At 47.6% G+C, this 19,228-nt stretch overlaps 1 protein-coding gene across 1 annotated transcript in view; it reads right to left on the minus strand.

The window, feature by feature from the left end:
* Nucleotides 1–1,357: 1,357 nt before the first annotated feature.
* The window catches only part of LOC132415813 (ATP-binding cassette sub-family C member 12-like), a 58,875-nt gene continuing 41,004 nt past the window's right edge, over nucleotides 1,358–19,228 (minus strand). Inside the window, 9 exon segments of the mRNA XM_059998920.1 lie at nucleotides 1,358–1,444; nucleotides 1,547–1,711; nucleotides 3,235–3,348; nucleotides 4,312–4,390; nucleotides 5,454–5,613; nucleotides 6,056–6,245; nucleotides 7,942–8,031; nucleotides 13,797–13,983; nucleotides 17,391–17,528. Coding sequence (XP_059854903.1) covers nucleotides 1,358–1,444; nucleotides 1,547–1,711; nucleotides 3,235–3,348; nucleotides 4,312–4,390; nucleotides 5,454–5,613; nucleotides 6,056–6,245; nucleotides 7,942–8,031; nucleotides 13,797–13,983; nucleotides 17,391–17,528 — 1,210 coding nt within the window.

Raw genomic sequence — 19,228 nt, forward strand, 5'->3', positions numbered from 1 at the left:
TTCTTGCTCTGTGCCCTCTGCTGATGGCAGAATTGCTGCCCAGCTACCTTAGCCAGGGCCCTAACGGTCACCAGACGGGGAGCTCTACTTGCAGCCAGCTGTGCCTGCTTCACCTCTGGTCCTGCAGACACCTGCCCAGGCCTGGCCAGAGGAGAGCTGGAGACTGATTTGTTGGAAGCACATGCCACAAACCCAGCCTTTGAGATGCTAGTGGATGGCTTGTGTGCCCTAAATCTCAGCCTCTCCAGATTAAACCCTTAACATATAAATATACCCTGGGAGTAGGGAGATGGCAGGTACCTGCCAGGATGAGTTCATCATGGTGTCATGCACTCATGTCACTCATTCTTGAGTACTATGTGCCAGGCTTGCCTTCCTCCATGTTTGGATGGATAGGGTGAAGGATGGGACCAAGACTAAGAAGGGGTGGGGTGGGGGCTTCACTGGCCACGGCTGCCCCATGCCACTCACTCCTGGGCTGCTGGGACTATGTCTTTACTGCCTCCGTCATAGCAAACTTTGAGGCTGGAAAGAAAGGTTTTATTTGGGAAACGCTGTGGAGGTTTGTTACTGAGTCAATGGAGAAAGCAAAGAGGGTCTGTGAGAGTAAATAGTACAGAAACTGGAATATCTTCAGCAAAATAATTGCAAGGCAACCTTTCAGGGTAGTTTAATTTCCTACTGCATTTTAATGACCAATATAGAAGATATAAAAATGTAATTTACAGAAAAACTCCAACATTTTGTTTCCCTGTTTATTCTAATAGAGCAAATGGGACATACGATATGATTTTTTTTTTTAATTTCACCAAACACTGTAATCAATCTTTCATGCTACAGATCTGTGTAGTTACTGCTTGTCACACACTCCAAATAGATGTGAATAGGAGTTAAGCAGGAAGAAAACTCTGCTCTTTTCCCTTCTGATAACAAGGCAGGAAACCTTTACAAAGTCCATCCTTAGGCATTTTTCCATTCTGTTTGACCAGTTTTTAACTGAAAGTTACAATGGTTCCATTCCCAGGCACTGAGGTGGTAATGGTAAGGACACATGAGGGATGGTTAGGGTTTTAGAAGGTGAGGGGCAGTTTTTTAACCCACAAGCTTCTTCTGCCTCTGTTCATCATCTAGGACCAGACCCATGCCCTTCAAGTGAGGTCAGGAGGTATGTGCTGGGCGAGGCAAGGAAACAACTTCCACCCCAGCTCTGCCTGTGCTCCAGGCGTGGGAGGGATGGTGGACCAGAGCTGCCCCCTGAGATAACGGCCCCTCCCCCTGCAGGCACATCTGACTCATCTCACACAGCCTCCTCTTCCTCTAAAATCAGCTGATGTGGCCCCTATGGGGACCTTTATAGTCAGACTTTGTTTTCTGCTGCTAGTAACATCGCAAACGCAGAATCTGGCTTCTCAGCAAGGACTTCAGGCTTATCAAACTCGACCACCTGAAAGTCAGAGAAGGAGAGCTGAAATTGTCAGAAAATATCCACCCACCACAGAGCCCAAACCACTGAAGCCTCTGGAGAGGTGACGCCAACTTCCTGCACCTTCCCGTTTTCCAGGACCAGGATGCGGTCACAGTTGAGGACCGTATTGAGGTGGTGGGCAATGGTCAACACAGTGCAGTCTTTGAAGGCATCTTTGATGGTGCTCTGAACAAGAGTACCAGTCTTAGAGTCCATGGAGGCAGTGGCTTCATCAAGGAGAATGATCTGTTGAGGAAGGAGCATTGTGAAAGTCACACCAAGCCAAAGCTATACCTAGAGGGAAACTTATAGTCTTAGTTCAATTTATTAAAAAAGAAGGGCTGAAAAGTAATGAGCTAAGTATCCATCTCAGAAAGTTAGAAAAAGAACAAGAGAATAAAAGTCATATCACACCACCTTCATCTTCCTCAGAGGGACTTGCTAGAGAAACAAGGTTGTATATTCTTTGCTCCCCTTTTTGTGAATTGCTTATTCTAACCCTACAAACCAGTAAGAAGAAATGCCCCATGGTCTTTACCTACTGTACTACATGAGTTAGCATGAGATATAATAACAGTACTTGTTATGTTTCCTACTGCTGCTATAACAAATTAGCACAAATTAGAGGCTCAAAACAAAACAAATTTATTATCTTACAGTTCTGGAGGTCAGAAGTCCTAAAGCCAAAGTCCTGTCAGGACTGCATTTCTTTTGCAGGCTCAAGAGAATAAATGGTTTTCTTGCCTTTTCCAGCTTCTGGAGACTGCCTGCATTCCTTGGCTCGTGGCCTCTTTCTGGCATCAGTCTAACCTTTACTTCCATTGTTGCATTTCTTCTTTCTTTCTGACTCTCTTTCCTCCCCTTATAAAGACTTGTGTAATTACACTGGGCCCACCAAGGTAATCCAGGATAATCTCCCCATCTCAAGATCCTTGACTTAATCACATCTGCAAAGCCCCTTTTTCCCAGGTAAGGTAACATGTTCACAGATTCCAGGTATCAGGACATGGGCATCATTGGGGGGGCCATTATTCTGCCTGCCACAGTGCTGGTTTGCCAGTCAGAGGGCTTGAGTTCAGCTCTAACTCTGCTTGACTTTGGCTAAATTACTTGACTTCCCAAGGCTCCATTTCTTTGTCTGTAAAAGGGGGTTACACCTTATCATGAACACGAAATGCAAAGACAACACATCAACCACTCAGTACTGTGTAGTGCCACAGTCAGGACTGAATGCATGCTTGCTCCCTTCCCTGTCGTTAGCACATGCAGAGAGCACACACGATGCGTTACACTTTGATCAGGGTTCAGAGAATGGGATTTCTAAAGCAACAGCAATCCCTTCTCTGAAATCAGTAAGCAAAGATGGCTAAGTCACTAAGAAAAATGAGTATAAATTTTACAGACCTTATATCCTGGCATTCTGAAGGCCTTCTTTAGTATCTTGAGTACTGTTTATCAGGCCTCAGAATCATTCAGGGACAAAGGGAAAAAGTTGAGAGGCAGATTTCTCAAACCCAAACGACTTAGGAGGACAGAGATAATACCTAAGCAAGACGTCCCGGGGAAAGGCCCAGGGGAGGCAGGTGCTATTGCTGTAAATGGCTGTTATTTTTCAATTTTTTCCCCTCACAACTTTGTCTTAAGAAAAAGTGATCGGTTTTTAAATGGCCCAATTGCTCTCTCTTTATTGAAAGACAAACGCCTGGCTCTACCTCCTGGCAGGAAATATCCAAAATTGGACCAATCCGTTTTCCGCGTTGTTTCCTTACTTTTGAATTATGGAGAAGCGCTCGGGCCATACAAAGCAGCTGACGTTCCCCTACTGAGAAGTCTTCTCCATTTTCTGTGACTTCTGCCTATAATTTTTCTGGGAGTTTCATTGTCTATAGAACACAGAGAATGCCATATTGTGCTGATGATCTATAAAATTGTCCTGTATCCTCCATATTGATTGCCCCCTTCTCTTGCATTTATCGGCTGGTTTTATTTTACTGCGGAAAAGAAAGTGCAAAACAACAATCATTTCAATATTGCGAACAGGCACCAGGGAAAGACCAAGGAGTAGGCAGTCATTCATAATTTAAAATCACAGTGCGATTCATCGAACCCCGTAGACACCTTGCCAAAAGAGGACAAATGATGCACATATGGCTCCAGAGAAACACAAACAAGTGCAAATGGCTTTCAGGATCCTTATTTCTATGCATAAAATGGAGATGGGATGGAGTTTTCTGGTCATCGAGGAAAGGTAAAGACAGGGTCTGATTTATCTAGCAGGACAAGTCAGAGTGGCTTTGGGCGATGCTCACCTTGGTACCAAGTCCTGGGAAAAAAAATTCCCTCTGGGCTGCAGAGGTGGCCACGCTCACCCGCGGACCCCAGCTGCAGCTCTTATAGGACAGGGTTCCATCTCACAAATGGTTCATTCCATGCCATGCCCTCTCACCTTCCCAGAGTGTATCTGCTTCAATAAGCAAATGAGGCTATTGGCAGAGCAGTAGGGCACTTCCTCTGGTCTAGAGTCAGATGGGCTTGGGGTCAAGTCTCCATTCTGCTACTCACACCTGACTACCCTGAGTCTTAGTTTCTGCATCTCTAAAAGTAGGGGTAGGAGTACCAACCTCAGAGGGTTGTAGTCAGGACCAACTGAGACAATGCACGTAGCGCTCTTGACTGAATCATTGCAGTGGCCTAATAAATACTGTCTATTGTTGCTTTTAACAAGGAGCAATTAGGATTGACACATGTGGTGCCAACAAACAACTGGCCAAATCTAAACCTGAGCCAGGCGTCTGGGGCACTGGTGCTGGGAATCGGACTCATCCCGGCCAGCCCCAGAGACCTACTGTGTCTCTCATGAATGTTCTCTCCAGAACCTGCCAGAGCATCTCATCGCTGTGACTCGCAAAGGGATCCAAGTTGTACCTGCAATGAAGGAAAGGAGAGGAAGCTGAATTTCTGAGGACGAGAGGATGGGAGAGCATGTTTTCTACAGCATGAGGGGGAGAGCGGGAGGTGGTGTGTGATGACGCCACAGCAACAAGAGCAGTGCTTAGCCCAGGGCAGTGGTTCATGAAATACCAACCTCAGGCCAAGAGACCGAGGACCCATGACTCTGGGATGCAGCAGAAACCACCAAGGCGGGCAGACCACCAACCCTGCCAAGAGATAGCCCCAAGCGAGGCACCGGGGAGACACATTTGGTCCTCTCCATGGCCGTGTGCAGCAGAGCGGATCTGACCTCATGCAAATTCTTGGCAGAGAGAGATGCAGCGAGCAATTCCACCTCCCGGTGTGTTCACTCTGCCTTCAGAGGCAAGAGCTGTATCTGCAGCTCCCGGGCCTTGCAGAGGGTGAGCACCTTACATGCAGGGTGTGAGTCTAGCATTTCAAGACGCGGAAGGTCCTTTTCATTCAACACTCAATACAGCCCCCTACTTCATTTGGTACTCAATGGGGGAAATGTCCCTCTTGTTAGAGGGGCAGCCACTACACTGGGGTAAGTGAGTAACTGTGGTTTTCTCCCTGTGCCTTGACAACAGATCTTGAGCTCTGCAAAAGTTGCAACCCTACTGTTCTTGGACTTGAGCAGTTTCTGTTCACTTCTTAGTGGGAATGAATTGACGTACTTCCGAAAGGATAGCTACATACGTAGAATAACCATTTATCTGATTGTGCAAACTGGGGTAATTCAGGGAGTGGCCACTGCTAAACCTGATAGGATGCTGAAACAGGCATAAATCAGGGCTCCTCCAGGGCCAACTGGGATGTCTGCTCACCCTGCACATAAGCATCTTGCGTATTTGTGATGTAGCTTATAAAACACAAGTAATGTTCAGGCCCCTAGTCCTCAGCTCCTCCCAAGGCTTGTGAGCATCTCAGGATAGGACAGCCCCAGGCCCGCCATGGCGTGGGCGCTTCACAAAGCTCTTGCTGGTCTGATTTCACTATCCAAAAATACGGATGCACAACGATCAAAAACAGCTACCTTACTGTACCTACAAACAGGACAGGATCCTGGGGGATCACAGTCAGCTTGGTTCTGAGGTCTTCCAAACCAGCAGTACAGATATCCATGCCATCAATGAGGATTGTGCCACTGGCAGGCTCCAGCAGACGAAACAAGGCCATTCCTAAGGACGACTTGCCTGGGAACGATAAATACAACAGCAGCAAATCAAACATCAGTTTGTATTTCATCATACCTGAGTATCTATCTAATCAAGGGAATTTTTAATGCAATGAAAATGGCCTTGTGCAGACAGAAATCCCACTCTGCAGGGGCACTTAGCTACCCTAATACAGTTAACCGGTCCATCCCTGCAGGGGCTATTAACACATGACTCATCCTCTGGGCCTCATCTCACCAGAATGATTCTCATTTAATTAATTCAAAAACTGATGTGTGTTTACTTCTAACTCCACACATCCATCCAACCTGAAATCCTAATTTATAGTAAAGAGATGTCAGGGAAAAAACAACCAATCCGCCACGCATGCACATCACCCTCTGGTGTGATTTAACTAGCATGCCCAGTGGAAATGCAAAGAAAACAACCTAAAAGAAACACAATCAGAGCTTGTCCTCACCAGAACCTGTTCTTCCAACAATCCCAACTGTCTGCCTGCTCTGGATGTTCAAGTTCAGCCCGTTGAGAATAAGGGGAGTGTTGTCTCTGTATCTCATCTGATAGTCTCTGAATGTTATCTCCCCACGGCTGGGCCAGTCGAGGGAACAGGTCCCTACTTTGAGGGGGTGAGTGCATTCAGGAACACAGGTCTGAAAAGCAGAATAACAAATGATGGGTTAATAGTCATTTGCTTTTCCATTCATTTCATTCATTCATTCATTCACACAATTCTAGGTACTGGTATTCATGCTGGTGAACTAGACCAATAAGGCCACTGCACTCCAGAAACTCACATTGCAGTGGGGAAGTCAGATAATAAACAAGAAAAGAGATGAGAAATGAAGACAATAAAACAGAGTATTGTAACAGAACACACAATGTGTGGGGTGGAAGTGTAGGAGGGGTAAAAGTTACTTAAGTGTTGAGGAAGGCATCTGTGAGGATGTGACATTCGAGCTGAGACCTGGAATGCTGAGAAGATGTCAGCTACAGAAAGATTCATTCCAGGCAGAGTAGACAGCTAGTGCAAAAGCCCTGAGGCCAGAATGAGTGTGGGGACTTTGAGGAACAGAAAGAAAAGTCGTGTGGCTAGAGCTTAGTGAAAAGAATGGATGACTGTAAGTGGCAGCTCATACTGGGCCTTGTGAGCCTGGGCAAGTGTCAGCAGTGTGACCTTGAAGCTGTGTGACAAATCCAGACCAAGCCTTGAGATTTGCAGAATTCGATCAGATACAATTTCATTATCTGCAAGAGTCACTGTGGTGTTAGAAGCAGGAAGATGACAGTAGCACCGGGTGTCAAGTTCAGAGTTACATGGAAAAGGAATTAAAGTTTTATAAGAGCCCAAGAAATGCAAATTTCCTCCAATTAAGGAGGAGAGCAACTTGACTGCATTATAAGACTAACCCCTCCTCTGAATTATAAAGTACCTGTTAACCGGGAGAAATAGAGCTCCCGTGTTCCCCATTAGGGTGGCTGACCAGCCCACATCGCTGGTCGATAGGCAACCACAATTAGCTGAGAAAAGAATTGTATTCCTAGACAGTGAGTATTTTTAATCCCTAGAAGATTTAGAATTAGTAATAATAATATTTAAGAGAAGCATGATTGGAATAGTAGTATTTTTAGTTTATGGAATCTGCATATTTGGTGCTTTAAGTATTCATAATGTTAATAACATTCAGGCTTGTGATTCTAATTTAAAATGTAAAATTGAATAACTTATTTTAACATGGTTTTAAGTTTAAAAACTTACTATTTATATACAGCATTGGGATTGTCATGAGAACTTAAAGCTCACCATATTTATAAGTTTAATTTATTAGATTTATATAACCTCAGGAAGGTTTGTTTGTTAAATCAGATTATCGAGGTACTTAAAAAGGAAATGGAATGCATTAAATTTTAAAATGCAGCTTAAAATGTTTTAAAGTATTTAATTAAAAGGGGCCAAATGCTGTTCAAAGGCCCTTAAAAGTGATTGCTTGAATTGGCAAGACTGCTTTTCAAAGAATAGCAGGATTTGTAAGGGGAACATAAAAGCTTTTAAAGAAGACAGTTTTTTTCAATTTACAATTTTAGTCAAATAAGTATTAATTTTTAGAAACTAAAGTAAGCCACTGAATTCTCTCTTCTGTGTACAGAAACAGCCCTTGAGGAAATTTTTTTGAAAAGAACCTCTCCCTCATCATCAAGGACTTTAGACTATATTGTAAATATGGGTGTTAAGAAAAGGGGTTGTGGTCCGATTTCAATTTTTAAAGAGATCCCTTTCACATGTAAAAAGATCAAATACCTAAATTCTGCCAGAGTTAACTGGCTCCTCCTCTTGCACTGATTTCTTACCGAAATGTACTCCCTGAGCAGCTCCACGGAGGTGAACTTGGCCTGGGTCTCCGTCCCCGTCCGCAGGCACACTTGGAGCAGCCCACTCAGCTGTGGAGGGGGCGACAAGCAGCCACAGTCAGAGCCCTGTCTGCCTGCAGGGCCGGCTTGTGAGTCACCCCTTCCGTCTCACTCAGGACCACACCAAAAGCAGGCCTGCGTTCCCAGCCAAGTGTCCAGATGTAAAGACACTCCTGTTGGGGTGTTTTGCCTTTAAACACTTCTTTTGTATTTAGAAACAAATGGTAATTATATTCTCCCTGGCACTCCAGATGGGCAGAGTCATCCCATCACAGCACTGCTCAGGCACAAGCTTCTTGGTTGGAGGGGTGGGGAACTGCTGTGAGCAGGAATTCTCCCAGGGCCTCCGCACTGTTGGAAACCCAGCGCTTGCGGCCACCTGGTAGGGTCCTGCACCTCTGTGCCCTCCCCGATTATCCCACCTGCATCCTGGAAGCACCTGAAACCCAATCACCACAGGTATCAGAAGTGGAAGAAAACCATCAAGCCCATCTGCTTGCTTTGGACATGAGAAACTCTAGGCTTAGACGGTGGCCTGCTAAGGTCACCCACCTTAGGCCAGGATCCCCCAGAAGCCAACCCTGAGATTTGAGGGCAAGCAGGTTGAATGGAGGTCCCCCCAAAAGATATTCCACATCCAAATCCCTGGGACCCTTGAATGCTACCTCATTAGGAAAAGGGTCTTTGCAGGTGTAATTAAGGACCTTGAGATCAAGCTGGGTTACTTGGGTGGACCCTAAATCCAACAAGTGTCCATATAAGAGACAGAGGAGGAGGAGACATGAAGACAGGACAGAGATTGGAGGGATGCAGCTACAAGACCAGGAAGCCAACAGCCACCAGATGCCGGGAGGGACAAGGAACAGATTCTCCCCTAGAGCTTTCCAAGGGAACATGGCCCTACAGACACCTTGATTCTAGACTTCCAACTTCTAGGACCATAAGAGAATACATTTCTCTGGTTTTAAACCACTAGTTTATAATTTGTTACAGCAGCCCTAGGAAACACCTCCAGGAGGTGGACCCAAAAAGTCCCAGTAGGAGCTGGGAGAACTGAGGCACAGAGGAGGAGAGTCCAGTGGGCTCTGAAGGGCAACTGAAGCTTGACACCCCTGGGGGTCCTGGGAGTCCGCACGGAACACACCTGACTTGTCCCGAGGATGCGGCTCCATCTCCCCTAACTCCCTGCAGGCATTGCTGAGGCGCTGGGAGGACTCACCATACCGCAGGTGCAACCTGCCTCAGCCTTGAACTGAGCACCTTCCCGCAGCAGTGGGAGGCCAGCTGGCCTGCCCTGGAAGGGGGGCCACCAACAGCACCTGCCTCAGTCGCAGGGTGGGCTAGTGGGCTGGAGGAAGGACCAGGCCTTCACTAGGTGAGCAGTGACTGGGTGCCGGCACAGTTGGGGCTGGTTTCCCAGGGGTGAACGTGATAGACAAGACCACTGAAGCCCCAGGGCTTGCATTCTAGTGGGCCGGCGGGATGAGACACAGTCAATGTCAAGGAACCCTAAGAATGTCAGTTATATGGTAAGATGTGAAAGAGGGGCTAGGGCTGGGCTGGGGCGTTACCTTAGTTGGGGTGATTAAGAAGATGGTGTGTGCTGAAGCATTCATGATAAGAGTCTGCCAAGCAAACTCTGGGTAGCAGCAAGGGGCCTTAACAGGAAGGAGGCAGTGTGTCCTGAGCAGGTGGATGAGGTGAGAGCAGTGTGGGTCCAGACCCTCCGAGAGCTCATCTCAGTGGGCCTCCCTTGCTGCCTCCCAGCTTTACACATGCCACTGGCTTCCCATTTCTCTTAGGGCACTGGCTTTCAGCCGGGGTGATTAGGAACCCTGTCCCTGGGACATTTGGCAATGTCTAGAGACATTTTAGGTTGTCACGACCTTGGAGGCGGGAGATTCTACTGGCATCTCCTAGTTAGAGATCAGAAAGACTGCTGACATCCTGCAACACACAGAACAGCCCCTGTCAAAAAGGATTATCTGGCCCAAATGTCCACAGTGCTGCAGGCGAGAAAGCCTTTCTTAGAAGACAGGTGACACCCCTGCCCACGGCTGACGGAGCCCCACCGACCCCTCATATCGTATTCTCCACCACCCTGCTCAGGCCACAGGAGCTTCTGAGTTCCCCAAAGGCACCAGTCTCCTGCCTACCCCCAGCCTTCCCTGGGCCCTCAGACTGAAGCACTTCCTTGGCTCCTTCTTTATCAAATTCAGGTGTCAGCTTGCAAGTCACCTCCCGGCAGAGGCCTTCCCTGACTATATGGGGGTCTAATGCTGCTTCCCCACTTACAGTCAATTACCCTGCTTCATTATCTTCATAACAGTTCAACAGTTTCTGAAGTCTCCTTATTTATTTACTTGCGCACTTATTTATTCCATCCCACTTTATATCCCTTTATATCCCACTAGCATGTAAGCTCCATGAGTGCAGAGACCTGTTCAGCTTGTTCACTGCTGAACCCACAGCAGCTGGCATGGTTCCGGCTCCTGGCAGGTGCTCAGTGGACACATCTGCTGAGTGAATGAATGAACTCTGCTCTTGAGAAGGGCATATAAGTATTTTGTTAAGTTCAAGGGTATCAGCTTCTCAGGGCCCCGGGCAGCCCTCCATGGGGTTAGAAATCCCTTATCAGCACAGTGCTGGCCCCAGGAAGTGCTCATCCTCGTCTGTGATGTTATGTGATGTTACTTTGCACTCACTTTCTGCTCTGTGGGACTTCACACCAATTTCTCATCCACCTAGGGAGTCTCCTCTGTTCTCAAGGGAAGCTCTGTCAGCTGGATTTTCTGTATTCTCCAAAGGGGGGCTAATGCTCAATAAAGCTCCAAAGCCAGCTGGAGGGGAAACACCCCCTAGATCTTGAGATGTGCAAATTCTCCAGCCTCACAGGAATGTTTGAAAACAATCTCATAGAAAGCTGGTGATATATCCCAAGAGCATAACCTCAGTGGAGGAAAGCGGTTTCACTTGGACCAAGTAAGGGAATCTATTCAACATCATCTGTTTAATATTTTACTAGGTAACAACAAATAAAATCATCCATCAGGGTTTCCCTGGTGGCGCAGGGTTGAGAGTCCACCTGCCGATGCAGGGGATGCGGGTTCGTGCCCCAGTCCGGGAGGATCCCACATGCCGCGGAGCGGCTGCGCCCGTGAGCCATGGCCGCTAAGCCTGCGCGTCCGGAGCCTGTGCTCCGCAACGGGAGAGGCCACAACAGTGAGAGGCCCGCGTACCACAAAAAAAAAAAAAAAAAAAAAAATCATCCATCAATGAGGGAAACTGCCTACCCAAGGAAAACTCATTTCCCTCACTTAACATAGAGTCCTGAGCATATATTTGTTCCTCTTCCTTTCCAAAATATTATTAAAATGATAGTACAGAGATTGCAAAAAGGAATAGACCGTTAACAGCAAGGGGCTTGGGAAGAGATATCAAGAGATATCATTGAAGGAGAGAGTTACACATTTCTGGAAGATGGAAAGAGGATAAAAGCCTTTTGATAGGATGGAGGCAGAGTGTGCTGCAGGAGCTTCCACAACCTTCTTCCAGCAGAAGTCAGAGAGGCTCCAGGTAAGAGAAGGGGTCCACAAAGAGACAGACTGAGGTGGCGTATAGACAGCTACTCCCGTTGGGCCCATTTCCTGCCCCTCCTCTTCTTCCTCCCAACCAGAGGTAGCTGGGCAATTTATCCCTAGGCCAAAACACACACACACACACACACACACACACACACACACTTCCCTAAAGAAAGTGGATAAATGACTTGGGGATAAATGGGGCTCCCAGAATAGTATCCTAGATAAAATCTCTTTAAATCTAGCCTTTGGGTGTCTGAAGGCCAGCTCTCTGGCTGCTTTCCTGAAGTGAAGCCAGCCTGTGGAAAAGTCCAACCAACCTATCCATAGTTATAAAACGTCCCATCAGGAGAGACCTACCAAGGCATATACAAAGGCAGATGAAAACATGAAAATCCAACCAAGTTTCTCAGCCTTAACCACAAATGGATCAAGAGACATATGAACAAAACCAATGGCATGAAAGAGCAAGAACCAGATGAACAAACAAACAAACAAAAAAACTGACCCTGGAAAAAACAGGTATCAGTCAAATAAGAAAGGAGAGTTTAAGAAAGGTGAGGAGCTGGGCTTCCCTGGTGGCGCAGTGGTTGAGAATCTGCCTGCCAATGCAGGGGACACGGGTTTGAACCCTGGTCTGGGAAGATCTCACATACCGTGGAGCAACTAGCCCCGTGAGCCATAATTACTGAGCCTGCGCGTCTGGAGCCTGTGCTCCGCAACAAGAGAGGCCGCGATAGTGAGAGGCCCGCGCACCGCGATGAGGAGTGGCCCCTGCTTGCTGCAACTGGAGAAAGCCTCGCACAGAAACGAAGAGCCAACACAGCCATAAATAAATAAATAAATAAAATTTTTAAAAAAAAAAAAGAAAAAAGAAAGGTGAGGAGGTGCAATTAATATCCTCAGAGAGATTAAAAATATGTTGCACCCATTTTAAAATGATTTGCTTAAAAACTCAGAGACTAAGAAAGAGTTTGTGGAAATTAAGTATACGAACATATGATCTTCAAATTCAAGAGAATGGCCGAATGACAAAGCAAAGGAAAATTCCCAGAATAAAGATAAAAAAACAAGAACATGGAAACTGAGATGAAAGAAAGGAAACATAGAGGACTGATGCAAGAAAACCAATATTCAACCAATATGAATGACAGAAAAGGAAAACAAAGGGAAGGGAGACAAGGAAATTATCAAGAGGAGAAAAAGGAATAAAGGAGGAAAAGGAGAAATTTTTCCACTTGAAGAGAGATTTGACTTTATTCTGTTCCCAGTCTTGAACAGAATAAGTGGAAACAGACCCCCACTCAGACTCACTGTCCTGGAATGTCAGAGCACCGAGGATAAGGACTGCATGGGAACAGCTTCCAAAGACAGACGTGTGAGGTATGTAACAAGGAGCAGATGCAGACTCAGATTGGTATCAGACCCAGATGACGTGGGTTCAAATCCTGGCTCTCACACATGCCGGTGTGTGATTCTGACAAGTCTTTCTGGACCTCAGTCCCCTCACCTGTAAAACCGGGATTATGGCATCCCTACCTCATGGGTTATTGTGGGGATACATGAGTTAATTTATGTAAAGAACTTACAACAGTGCCTAAAATGACATGTGTTTCCCTATTATCATTATTATTCCCTATTATTATTGTTTCCCTGTTATTCTTATTTTTCAAAAGAAAACACCAAAGCAACCAAAAAGAGAAGTTGGTGATTATTTGTCATGGACATCATGGTTGCCCCCCAGCATTCCTTTCCCTCTCCCCATTGTGGGGCAGCGGTGTGTGACATGAGAGCAGCATGGAGTATGACTCCATCCTTTGGCCTAAGCCAGTCATCCGCACCCCATCGAGCCACAAATTAGTTTGGGGATGCCTCAATTAATCCAGTGAAAGTAAAACACAGGGCTTTTGTTCAGTGGCTGGGGCAGGAAACGCTTTTCTCCTGCTTCCTTCCTGCTATAGCCCCCAGAGGCTGCCAGTCACCATTGCACAGCAATGAAGAAAGTCATCCCAGAAGGAGGACAAACTCAGGGACCATGATCCAACTGTGCCTGAAGCCCATACAGCCACCAGACCTTTTAATGATGTGAACTTCACCACGGAGCTCTCCTTATTGTTTAAACCCATTGAGTTGGGTTTTCTGTTATGTCCATCTTCCCTGAGACACTCTATGCCAGAGCCTCCAGGCCAGGCCCAGCCTTACACTAGGTGTTACCTGGATGATGTAAGACAATGACAAGCCTTCGGATGAAGCACTGATAGAGGAGAAACTCAGGGTCACCAACAAGGTCACAATGAAGGTGATGATGTTCATGAGGATGTCCATCCTTAGAGCAAACCACCTGAGAGCACAGTTAAAGTACAGGAGATGGCTGCAGTTTTCATCATTTAGCATCTGAAACCTAAAATTAAGAAATCAGACAAAACAGGAGGTCAGGCTGTGCTTCCACAGACTTAGGGTTAGGGCTACTGGAGAAATAGGGCAAGAGGAATTTTTACTCAAGGGCCAATGCATTCTTTTTTTTTTTTTTTTTTTTTTTTTTTTGCGGTACGTGGGCTTCTCACTGTTGTGGCCTCTCCCGTTGCACAGCACAGGCTCCAGACGCACAGGCTCAGAGGCCATGGCTCACGGGCCCAGCTGCTCCGCGGCATGTGGGATCTTCCCAGACCGGGGCATGAACCCGCATCCCCTGCATCGGCAGGCGGACTCTCAACCACTGCGCCACCAGGGAAGCCCCCAATGCATTCTTATATAGGAATCTCTTACAAAGATGAGTATATATTCATACTCTTTAAAATCTGCTGCCATGGGCATCCTTGATTTGCACGTATTTTGAGAAATCCTACATGGCAGTAGCATATGGTGCTGAGTGGGCTCTTTCTGTCTTTCCCAGAACTGGCAACTGGAACCCACAGCTGAGAACAAAAGGGGCTGAGAACCTCACACTCTACCTCCAAAGGACCGCTGTCTTGGAGGTAGCCACCCCCCAAAGGCCCTGTGGAAATGACCGTTGACCCCTTTGATCTATACAGGGTGGGAGGTGAGGAGATCTCAATGTTTGTGATGGCAGAGGAAGGAAAAGAGGGTGCTGGATTGGTTCTCCTCCCCAGTTCAGGGAAAGAAGAGTCAAGGCAATTGTTTATAAAGGTGGAGGGAAAAAAAGAAAGCTGACATCTTGTACACCTGCTGCGTGTCCCCTGAGCCGAAGAGGAGAAGGAGCACAGGGCAGAGCAACAGAGAGGTGACACCGCCGAGGGATGAAGGTGAGACCCAGCCCCGGAGCTGCTCGGTCCCCAGATGTACGGAAGGTGGGTCCTGCCCGTTCCTGCAGTTCCTAGAGTTGGGGTGCAGAGGGAAGATGGCATGTGAGGCTGCAGTCTTGATGCCACACTGATCGGCATGAGGCAAGAGGCCCCACATAAAAGGAAAGCAGTGTGAGGCTGCCAGGCGGAGCTCATGGGAGGACCCGCCAGAGCCTGCCCATCGGCAGTGCCCAGCAGAGCGGCTGGGGACCTGGGTCCCGTTGGGGGCTCTCCCCTGCCACACCTCATCTGCACCGGGAGCTGGACCAGAAGAAATCAGCAGCAGAAAGGAGAATGACCTGGACAGGGTGGTCACCTGAGGATGTGTCCTTCCCCACCTCCATCCCCCTGCACCAGCCTCAGAGAACCAGGCTCAGGGGAAAGGGAGAGAGTGTTTAAAAGAAAAGACTGGGTGCTTCCCAGCAGTGACCCTGCCCCCTTGCCCGACACACAGAGCAGCACAGCATGCCCACGCGAAACCTCTGAGCAGATGGAGGGTGGGGGGGCTGTGACCTGAGTACCTTCAAGATTGAAGTTTTAACTGGACTGAGCTAACCATTGACCAGAAGGGACATTAATCACAATTGCCACTGAAGGTTCCCCTGACTTACTGGGAAAGGGGCTTCATCAGAACAACTGGTAGAAATTATTAGAATAAAAATAAAAACTTTCCATGCTTAAACCCCTAAAGAGTTGAGATTCCTCCATTGGTGCAGTCATGACATCCTCGGGCATTGCTGCTCCATCCTGTTCTAAACCTCCTCAAAGGATTCTGGCTGGAAGCCCCTCTGACTACCCAGGCTGGGCCCTGTAGCACCCTCCTCTCTGTTTCCACTCCAACTAATTTTTCCCAGAGCTTAGTTAAAATATTCTTCCAAACACTTTGGTCTTTCTACCATGTCTCTAAAAAGCCTACAAATTCAACTGACAGCTTAAGTGACTTAGGAGTCATCTGCGGTCTTACATGTGTGGTTGGTTAGGTTGTGCAGAAACAGAATCACTGGCGGGGATTGAATTGGAATTTGACCTCGGACCTTTTTTTAGTGCTGTAGCATTTTTGTCTGTTCACAGAAGCAGTACAAGTAAGAAGCCCAAGCCCTCTGGAAGCTCCATGAAAGGAACGAAAGGATTAAAAGAGGGGAGAGCCCATCAATGGCGTAGGGCTCAGCTCTCCTATAGGATCATTTTGGAAACCTTGGGGGAGAATCTGCAGGAAGACAAGGATTGAATCTGTTCAGTTGGTTGTGAGTTGATGAATGGCCCATGACCAGGACACTGGAAGGGTGGATGTGTGATGCAGGACTCTTGATAGATGATGTTCAGGTCACGCCAGTTAACGGGGCTAGCTGCTGACTGAACTAAAGACAGGCCGGGGTGCCAGGTACACACTGAGATTGTGGGTGGTGGGGAGAGAGAGACACAAACTTTAAAGTGTGTGTTAGGATTTTAAGGAGGGAAAGGATGGGGGTGGAAAAAGACCATCTATGTGGCAGAGAAGCCATAGATTCACCAAACTCCATCTTCTTTTCCTCCTATGGCCACAGCTGGACTACATTTCCCAGCCTCCTTTGCAGTTAGGTGTACCCATGTGACTGAACTCTGGCCAATGAGTGTGCAGAAATGATGAGTGCCTTCATTGGGGTCCTCCACCCACATCTCTCCTCTTACCTTCCAGTTAGACCAGAGGATCCTGGAAAGGTCCCCAAGGCCCTCAGGATGGAAAAGCCCCAGATGGAGAGAGGCCGTGTACCTGAGTGTGGAGCAGAATTCCCTACCCCTGCCCCATGGACCCCCATTCAGGTGTGGCTTGAGGAAGAATAAATACGTATTGTGTTAAGCCCCTAAAATTTGTAGTTGTTTGTTACCACAGTGAGCCTACTGTGATTGATACACACTAATTATATGTGATTATATGGTGTTTTAGAAGTTTGGAGCTGGAGGACTCCAGAGAAATGTATTAATCTAGTCCCGACATTTTAAAAAGAAGAAAACTGGTCCATCTACGAAGTGAGATGTAATGTCTTTAAAAATGACTCTTACAAGGAATATGTAATAACATGAAAAATGCTATTTAAAAATAAAACAAGACAAAAATGATTATACATGCTTCAGAAATAGAAAAAAAGAAAAGACTGGAAGGAAATACACAAAAATATTAATAGGATTTGGGTTGGGGGCCCATGAGTGATTTTTTTTTTTTTTTTTCTGTTTTCTCCTATTTTCCTGAACTGAACACATTTTACTTTTAGGGAGAAACAAATAAAACACATAAAACCCTGTACTGAGGTTGTCATTGGATGAGCTCGAGTCTTTGGGGGCCTCGGACACTGGAGAGAAAGGCCTAGTGTGTGAGGGGCACCTCCTCCGTTCTACTGGCTCTCCGTCCACAGTCAGGCCGCGCCACCCAGACTTCCCTCCTCAGGGCCAGAGCAGCTGGCGTTTCTGGGCCTCCCGCTGGGGCTGACAGGGAGCAGAAGCCCTGGGGCAGGACCTGCCCAGGACTGACTTGCTGACGCAGTCCTCCCTCTTGTTGTAGGCGTGGATGGTTCCCAGGCCCTGCATGAACGAGGCTACGTGGGAGAACCAGGGGAACCAGCTGACGCTCTCGACCTTCTTGAGCTCCTGGACTCCTCTGTGAAAAATGCTGCGGGGGCTTCCCTGGTGGTGCAGTGGTTGAGAGTCCGCCTGCCAATGCAGGGGACGCGGGTTCATGCCGCGGTCCGAGAGGATCCCACATGCCGCGGAGCGGCTGGGCCCGTGAGCCATGGCCACTGAGCCTGCGCGTCCGGAGCCTGTGCTCCGCAATGGGAAAGGCCACAACAGTGAGAGGCCCACGTACAAAAAAAAAAAAAAAAAAAAAATGTTTTGGGAAAACCAAGAGTGGCCCGGAGGGCCCCAAATGGGGTCTCCCAGTACTCCCCGCAGCTCACACAAATCCAACTGGGCACTCAAGACAAATTTAAGACAGACGGTGCTATCTAACCAGGGAGGAGGGGCTCGCCCGCCATTCTCCTCTTGGGGGGGCCCATCCCTGTGTGTGAGGGTGGGGTCTCAGAAATTTGAGCCACTCCTTCCTGTGGTCTCAGTTCTGAAGGCTTCTTGCAGCATGTGTCTCACTGCACGAGCTGTGACTCTCTTCTTTGAAGACTAGTGTTTTTCACACAGTGCAGCCCCTAAATACAAGCCAGCTACTTCTGGGTACCCGACCAAAGAAAAAGGGATCTGTTCCAATCGTGGAGGAAAATCTGGATCTGGTGTGTCAACTGCCAATATGCGATCTTCTAAAGACATTTTCTAAGGTAATTTTGAACAACATTTGAACATTGTCACCTCAGGAGCTGATTTTAAAACCAAATGCTCCACGGGATGTAACTCCCCCAGGGCCCCGGTGAGTGCGAGACCACTGCCCTCGGCACGCACATTGGCAGCTGGCCCGTGACAGCGAATCTGATCTGGACTCCAGACTCAGCTGACACTCACCCAGGGGAGAGGAAGGGAAACCTCATTCAGAGCTCAAGTGAGTTAGTTGGAAACATTGGGTAACTCAGTCTGGATCAGCCTGATCTGGCCTGTCTTGTAGCAAGAAGTAGGGGTGCAGGGCAGAGAAAAACTTTTTACTAAGTAAGTCAACAGCACAGAAGGGAGAACAGACAGGAACAATGGTCAGACAAACACACAGATTACAAAAACAAACACCAGCCCAAGGAATCCATTTTAAGAAGTGGCACCCAGGACCTGTTATGGTTTGTAAAGGACTTGCAGAAATTATTTGTATTTGGTCGCTGCAATAAACTCTTGATCTGGACACTGAGGCCCATGGGTCCTTTCTCAGAGTCACGAAGGAGGCAGTGGGAGACTGAAGCGAGAGCCCGGCTCCCCCAGCTCCCAGGGCACATGTGCTAGTTCCCATGTCGACGCCAGCTTCAGCCAAGAATGTGGAGTCAGCCTCTCTGACCATGCATCCCTACACGCACACTCCCCACTGTCTGTGGCATCATCTGTGGACTTGATCCACAACCTTGAACCATCCAAAATCAAACCGGTAATCTTGATCACCCCCAACTGCGTCTCCTCCTGTATCACTCGTATCTGTCTTCACAGCACTCCCCATCTTGGACTCATCCTTGGCCTCTCCCATCCCCCAACCCCAACGGACTATCTGCGAAATGTCTCCCGAATCCACCTCTTTTCTGTCCTGACTGCTGCTGCCTATGTCTCAGTTCTCACTCAGATTCTATACTGCAAGAGTCTCCAATCCTATAGCCTTGTCTCAATCCTTCTGTAGCTTCATCCACCCTCCACACTGTGCAATGGCCACAGGAATATTTCTAAAACTCAGCTCTG

Source organism: Delphinus delphis, chromosome 20 (genome assembly GCF_949987515.2).
Source record: "Delphinus delphis chromosome 20, mDelDel1.2, whole genome shotgun sequence".
NCBI lineage: Eukaryota > Metazoa > Chordata > Mammalia > Artiodactyla > Delphinidae > Delphinus > Delphinus delphis.